At 48.6% G+C, this 7,550-nt stretch overlaps 1 protein-coding gene across 1 annotated transcript; it reads right to left on the bottom strand.

Moving 5' to 3' along the window:
• Mpz (myelin protein zero) lies at positions 1–4,864 on the bottom strand. Its single transcript, XM_004639896.2, has 6 exons — positions 4,739–4,864; positions 2,418–2,584; positions 1,963–2,176; positions 1,626–1,761; positions 1,405–1,465; positions 1–1,281 (listed from the first exon to the last, which is right to left on the bottom strand). The coding sequence occupies exons 1-6, from the start codon at positions 4,833–4,835 to the stop codon at positions 1,180–1,182; spliced, it is 777 nt and encodes a 258-aa protein (XP_004639953.1). The 5' UTR covers positions 4,836–4,864; the 3' UTR covers positions 1–1,179.
• Between the last annotated feature and the right edge of the window lie 2,686 nt (positions 4,865–7,550).

Here is a 7,550-nt window from a genome sequence, read left to right as displayed (position 1 = left end):
GCTGCTTCTGGAAAGGTCAGTGTTTATTAAACATTTAAGGACATTTGGAGGTTTGAGAAGAAATATACAGAATGTAGAAAAATTCCTAAGAATCCCCTGTGGCTAGGAGTGCAGTCTCTTCCTTTGCCCCTTATTTCTCATTTGTTTTTCCTGCCTTCTGTTTGGTTGTTTAAAGCCATTTTTTGGAGGCTTATTTGCCCTCTGCTTCACCCTGGATCTGTGAGGATCCATTGCTTCTCTCTTTTCTCAGGATCTTGAGTTTCAGAACTGCACTCCAGTGGTGGGTGGGTGGGAGGGTGGGGCATCCAACTTGCAGCTGAGGGCTGAGGGTGGGGGGCTCTTGTTTTGGGATTGGCTCTCCATGAAGGACTTTATAGGAGGGAGACTGCAAAAGCCACATGACGTCATTGGTCCTCAGTCATGGGGGTCAGGGCAGAGCATGGGCACAGGTACACAAACAAACAAAGAATGGATTAAAAAATAAAAAATAATCAATAACCTAAATAAACCCTGAAAGAGAGTATGATCTGTGTGACCTGGGTGTTAGTGGGAACATAAATGCACAGTTGGGCCACCTGATGGAGGGGGAGAGTAGGGGAGGGGAGGAGAGGGGAAGAGGGGGGAGGGGAGGGAAGGGGAGGGGTGGAGCCAGAGGGGTCAGGCTGTGGTGCAAGGGATGGGAAGGCCAGGTGGCCTGCAGTTCAGACAACGGCTGTCAAGGTCCCTTTCTTCTTGGTGCCAGAGAGACAGGCACCAAACACGCAGTCCTTTGGGCAGGTACAGGGTACGATTAGCTCTGGGCTCCTAGAAACCCAGGGTGTGAAATGGGGGAGAATACAAGTGCTTGGGAATGAATTTTGGAATGAAACTTACATCTCAAAGGAAGTGAGGGCAGGGCAGGGGCTGTGGAGCAAGGGAGGAAAGCACCTAGACGGGGGATGAGAGGAGCCTAGGTCCCCCTGCTCTGGCAGGGCCTGGGGCTGGTGATCACTTGTCCGAGTCCAGGCCCATCATGTTTTTGAGGGCGTTCTTGAGGCTGGTTTTGCTGGGGGACTTGACAGCAGGCCGGAGCTCCGAGCTCTGCTCATCCTTCCGTAGCTCCATCTCGATGACCACCACCTGAGCGCCTTTGGAGGGCTCCGCCCCTGACCCCCGACCCCCTGCCCGGCCCGCTAACCGCTATTTCTTATCCTTGCGAGAATCCCCAAGCCCTTTGGACTTCTTCTCGCTGGCAGCTTTGGTGCTTCTGCTGTGGTCCAGCATGGCGTACAGCACGGGCGTCTGAGGGGAGGAGTGCACACCTCAGGCCTCGGCTTGGTGGGGATCCCGGGTTCCCGGCCCGCCCTTCGCTGCGGCCCGCAGGCTCCCCGGGTTCTTCCCAGCTCGTCCCCAAGTCCTGCTAACCTGCCGCCCACGCTTCGACGAGTCCTTTGCAGACTTGTGCAACTTGCCCTTCTCCATGGCACTGCGCGACAAAGGGACGCCGTGAGTCTAGCCTCTCCAGATCCACCGCCCCTCGGACGTTTCTTCCGGGTGACTTTGTCCCTCCCACCACCCATTGGAGCAGTCTCCACCCTGGTGGGGGGGTAAGGACGGAGGGTGGGGAGTCAGGCTCCGCCCCTTACCTGAGCCGCCTCTGCAGGGCCGCCTGCCTGCGCAGCCAGCAGTACCGGACCAGGTAGAAAAGCAGCAGCAGCAACAGCACCACCCCGAGGACGCCCCCGATCACGGCTCCCAGCACCACTCCGTACCTGGTCGGCACTAGCAGGGGAGGAGGAGTGGGAGGGATGAGCAGGGACCTGCGCCGCGGTTAGGGCAGTAGGAGTGCGTGCAAGGCTGCCTTCGGCCTAGCCCCCTCACCCCACCCTAACATCCTCGGGCTGGGCTTTCTCTCTTCCCCCAGCCTGTTGACCCGCCCCGAACTGCTTCCCGGGTTCCCCAGTACCCTGCTGCTTCTCACACCTTTTTCAAAGACATAGAGCGTGACCTGAGAGGTCTTGCCCACTATGTCTGGCGGGTTTTTGACATCACATGTGAAAGTGCCATTGTCACTGTAGTCTAGGTTGTGTATGACAATGGAGCCATCCTTCCATCGAGGATCCCCGACCCACTGGATGCGCTCTTTGAAGGCCCCCACCTCGTCAATGTATGGCTGTCCTTTGGCATAGTGGAAGATCTGTGAGGAAGAGGGAAAGCAGTTGAAGTCAGGGATCTGGCCTCAGGGTAAGGGTTCCTGGCGTGGTGAGGTGGGGCTGGGGAGACAGGTTCTAGTCAGTGTGACAAAGATTGCTACTTAACTTGCCAGAGTTGGGGGTTATGGCTCTTGAAGAATTTGCCCATCTTTAGCCCAAATTCTCTTTTCTATTCTTGGAGGCACTTTTCTGTCATCAAACCCCAGGATTCCCATAGGCACTCACCGAAATGGCATCTCGGCCCCCTTCAGGCTGGTAACGCCAGGTGAAAGAGATGTCATCTGAGACCCACTCACTGGACCAGAAGGAGCAGTGCAGGGTCACCTGGGATCCCACAGCACCATGGACCTCCCTGTCCGTGTAAACCACAATGGCCCGGGCTGGGGACAGCACTGCAAGTACAGAGGGGCAATCAGACATCCACGTGGGCCAAGGCAGGGCTTTGGAGGGTGAGAGATCAACAGTCAGGTGAGGCTCAGTCCCCAGCTGGAGCTCATAGTGAAGACAACTGGTTCTGAGGCCCACCTCTCGGGGCCAACTGAGTGGATGAGGGCAAGTGCTGTGCCTGCCTGTCCAAGGTCTCACCCTGTGTGGAGGGGAATGACATCAGCAGTACCAGGTACTCCTGCAGACTTCCAGAGCTTGGGTCATCTCCAAGTCTCACTTTCTTTGAGCGATCATCTAGCCCTTAAGCGATCCCTTAGATGAAGCATTTTTAAATTTTATAAATTATTCAGGTAATATATATCAAATTCTTCTTATGTACTATTCAAGCAATAAAGATAAAGCTTAAGTCTCTTATGACACTCATACCCCAGCCAATTTGTTTCCTGTAGTCCCCTCCTACATAGAACCACAGTTACCAATTTAATATATGATTTTCTTTTGTCTCAGAATCAACATAAACTTAATAAAGTCAAGATATACTTGTACTTAAAACAAATGGGTAGTCTTTAGAGCCATTTAAAAAATATACAATGCATTATATTCTACTTTAAAATTTTTTTCTTTTGGCTTAAGAACATGTATGATACATCTGTCTTATTTTTAATGGTTGTATAGTACTTCACAGCAAGCAAACTCAGATTTCTTACAGAAAAGAAATGAAGATAACTAGAGAACATATATCTTCTTCCCTTACACAGCTGTCCTGGCTGTTGAATACCTGTTTGCTAGACTGCTTGCTCTTGCTGGGAGATCCAGGGTAGGAAGAATCTTATCCCCTGTCAGGGGAATTTGGGTGCAGAGCAAGAGCCCCAGCCTACAGCTCAGATCATGATGCATGGGAGCCATTCTCACCCTCCTCTCAGCTGTTCTGTCCATGCCCAAGACACACCCACACTCACAAGGAAGGCCATTCCTGGGAGACTGTGTGTGGGCTGGCCCTGGATGGGGGCAACTGTAGGCCCTTTTGTTCTACAGAGCAGAAGGCACCCAAACAAAATCCCATTGTCTGAGCAACACTGGGGGCTCATGCCAACCCTGCCCGCACTCCCACTGCCCCGAGTCTCCCACCTCAGCATGAGATATCATTTATTCACCTCCTGGGCCTTCGACCTTACTGCCTTCTTGGGACTCTCCCCTTCCCCTACATGCTGAGGGATGTTATTCAGGGGATCCAACATCCTTCTATTCCTCCTGTCATGATAACAGCCACTGCCCTTCTCAGCTTTGCTAAGTGGTTCTAAGAGTGGGCCAGGTATTGAGATAGAACTGTCTCCTCCTTATATGCCAAGATGCCTACCCCTATCCTTAACATTTTCTTGGGGTGTCCCAGAATAGCCCAATATAGCCCCAAACTGTGTAGGTTCTGGGTTGTGACTCAAGTTGCTGACAGTGAGAATCTTACGTTCCCTGACCAGTCCCCCTCCCCTTCCAATCCTCCACTCCCACACCCACTTGCCTACTGCTCACCCATTGGCACACTAGAAGGCAGGGCAGCTTGGCAGAGGAAAGGACCTATTCAGCTAACCCTGCTTTGGCCTTCTCTTGCTCACCCAGCATCTGCCAGAGGGCAAGGAAGTTAAGCCATTCCGTGGATGGAACAAGATAGCTTTTACAAGACAAGATCCTGGAATCTCACAGAACCTCCTTTCATTTCCATTCATCCACATAGTAAGCACCAAGAAGTAAAGAGTCTGGGGGAGCTAAGCCCACCAAACTTGGGCTCCCTCCTTCTGTCATACTCCTTGACTTTTCTGGGAAATTGAGGTTGGATTCCTCCTACGCTATTTAGGGTTCAGTGGAGAGCAGAACTTGGTGTCTGATGCTCCTCTGCCCCATGTTCTCACCCTACTTTCTGCTGGCTTTTGGCATGACCTTGAGGGCATCGCCCTGGCTTCCCATAATGCTCCAGCCATGCCCACTCAGGGAAGCTCTCTTTCACCACCTTGCTTCACACAGCACCTTTCCCCCTTCTTTCCAAGTGACTTCTTTTCCCCTGGATGAACAATGCCTTACTGCTCTTGTATACTGGATCTTGGCCGTGAGGAGGGCAATGAAGCACCTGAGAAACAGGGTTCCCAGGCTGCAGTGGCTCCACTTACCCAAGGAAGAGAAGAGCAGCACAGCCAAGACAGGGCTGGGGCTTTTCCAGGGGACCCCAGGAGCCATAGCTGGGGCAGGGGCCGGGGCCCGGAGCATCTGTGGGGTCGAGAGAGTGGGGGACAAGGAACTGAGCGGGAGGTTCCTGGAACCTCCTTAAAATCCCCTGGGGCATCAGTATGAGGGGGCTGTCCTGAGCCAGTAACCAATTACAGCCTGGCATGTGCAGTTGAGAGGTGGTGGGGAGCACAGCAGAGTGCAGGGAGCAGAAGGGGCATTGTATACTCTGGGTGGAGGGGTGGGGGGACAAATACCACCCCATACACAGAGGGCTTTGTGTCTGCTGGCCTCCCCCTGCCCTAGGCTGGAATGTTGGGGGGTGGTAAAGAAAAGGGACAGAAACAGGGACACAGACACACTTCTCTGAGGGACAGATAGGCAGAGAAATCTAAATCCATGGAAAGAGATTCTGCCCTAGACTCCTTACCTCTGAGGGACTCCCCCAGAGCGCTAGCAGGTTTATGCTGCAGAACCCTGGAAATAGATCATTCCCTGTTGGCTTGATTACAATGAGCTGCGGTACAGACTTCTTAAGACAACTGGGTCTATTGGAACTCTCCCTCCATCTTCCCGCATCCTGGGAGGTTCTTCCAAGACGGAAGTTTTTCTCCACTAGAAAAATTTAGGAAAGAAACCCTAGAACTTTCCCTCTTTGTTAGGAAGTCCTCCAATGGCTCATGCTGCAGTTTTAAGTTCATTGCAGTTTGGACCAAAGCAACAAAATTGTGTTGCACATCAGCTATATCTCAAGTGTGGGAATGCAAGTAATAGAATAAAAGAAAAGTCCTTCCTGAAAGTTCAAAACTAGTTGGAGAAGGTAGAGGGGAGAAATCAAATGATAAACCCATCAGCAACCCGCCTATAATAAACTATGATGCTTGCTTTAGTAATGAACAAAATGTTGGGAGTACAACAGAGGATGACTCAAGAAGTTTAATTTACATGAGAGATCAAGAAAAAAAAACCCTTTCATTTAATAAATGAAGTTCAGGGCCAAAGTGAGTGTAGTTCAGTGGTAGAGTTTGCCCAGTATGTGCAGAGCCCTGGTACTGCAAAAGAAAAAAAAAAAAAAAAACTCTAGTAAATGAAGTACAGAAGAATGGGTAGTCATGTCTAGAAAGCAGTGTTAGATATGGTCCAACATTAAAGGATTTGTGACATTTTGGAAAGAATGATTGGGTACAGGGGGTGACAGATAAAAGAAATAGGAAGAATGAAGAGGAAAGAATATTTGAGTGTGTGTGCATCCATACAGATACTCAGTAGGCACTGGGCATATTTAGGGCAGCTTTTGTGCTATCCAATTTGATTTGATTTCAGGAAACTTGAAGAGGCATAGGTGGAAACAAATCTGAATAGAATAGTTGAGGCCAGTTTTTTTTCTTGAGCATTTTTATTAATGTGTTTTGAATTTTATCAAGTACTTAATTTACATCAGTTTACATAATGAGTTTTTCTCCTTAAATTACAGATATGCTGAATTAAATACACTTTGCAACATTCAAACTATTCTTACACATATTGTAGAATAAATTTAGTTATGATGTATTTTTTTAATTCCTTACTAAATTGAATTTGCTTTTTTTTTTTTTTGGAGAGGTAGAAGTTTAATATTTGCTTTAGAACTTCTGCATCTTTCCTAAGAGTTATTGTCCTATTTCTTATTATATCCTTAGACCTTGTGCACGAGCTCCTAGTGCTGCTGTAGCGAATTACCACAACTTGCTCACTTAAAGCAACAGGTGTTTATTCTTTCATAATTGTGGAGACAGAAAGTTCAATATCAAAGTGGGTCCTGTAGAGCCGGCCAGATAGCTCAGTGGACTAAAGCACCTGTTTAGGCCGTGCTGGCCCTGCCCCAGGCGTGCTGGGACTTCGATTGAGACATGGTGGCACGTGCCTGTAATCCCAGTGCTTGTCAGGCTGAAAACAGGAGGATCACTACGAGTTTGATCTGTGTAGTGAGACACTGTAGACCCTGTACTAAACACATTAAAAAAATTTTTTTTCAAACCAAAATGGGTCCTGTTCCCTTTGAAGGCTTTAAGGAGGATTTCTTGGGCCAAGGATATAGCTCAGCTGCACAGTGCCTACCTGGCAAGCATGAGGTCGTGAGTTTGATTCACAGTACCAAAAAAGAAAAGGAATCTTTTGCTTTTCATAGCGCTTGTCAGTTGCTGGTAATCTCTGCCTTCCTTGACAAATAGTTGTATCACTCCAGTTTCTCCCTGTGTATTTCTTCTATATTTGTGTGTCCAGATTTTCTCTTCCTCTAGAGGCCAGTTTGTATGGGGCCTTCAATTACAGATGAAAGAGAGTGGATTTGGTACATTGTAAGCAGCTTCTGAAGATTTGGGAATGAAGTTTGGAATGTCTGCATGTCCAGAACTGAGTTTGTTTTTAGACAAGGTCTTTCTATGTAGACCAGAAGTTTAAGCAAGTACTCTATCACTAAGCTACATTCTCAGATCTTTTAAATGTTTTTATTTTGACACAATGTCTCACTAAGTTGTTCAAATTGGCCTGGAATTTGCAGTCCTGTCTCAGCCTCCCATGTAGCTGGGGTTACTCAGCTTCCTATTTCTTTCTCAAGAACAATATCTTTGCCTGCATCTTTGGATCCATGATAGCTCCAGAGGGCCAAAGGAAAATCAAGGGCTGGAAGTTCCATAGTAGTAGAACAACTAATTTCTAATGATTAAGTTGTTTAAAAGTTTTGTTGTTGTTTTAGGTGTCCAATCATAAAATGTGCTG

This window comes from Octodon degus, unplaced genomic scaffold, assembly GCF_000260255.1.
Source record: "Octodon degus isolate 3935 unplaced genomic scaffold, OctDeg1.0 scaffold00116, whole genome shotgun sequence".
NCBI classification, from domain to species: Eukaryota; Metazoa; Chordata; class Mammalia; order Rodentia; family Octodontidae; genus Octodon; species Octodon degus.
This window is presented reverse-complemented; position numbering and strand designations above follow the sequence as displayed.

Bases quoted from the DNA above. Each gene is read 5' to 3' on its own strand.
- Mpz (XM_004639896.2), bottom strand. From the start codon at position 4,835: ATGCTCCGGGCCCCGGCCCCTGCCCCAGCTATGGCTCCTGGGGTCCCC. The intron at 2,177-2,417 runs GTGAGTGCCTAT...TCTTCCTCACAG, and splicing joins GGGGCCGAGATGCCATTTCG to ATCTTCCACTATGCCAAAGG. The intron at 1,762-1,962 runs GTGTGAGAAGCA...CTCCCCTGCTAG, and splicing joins GCTCTATGTCTTTGAAAAAG to TGCCGACCAGGTACGGAGTG.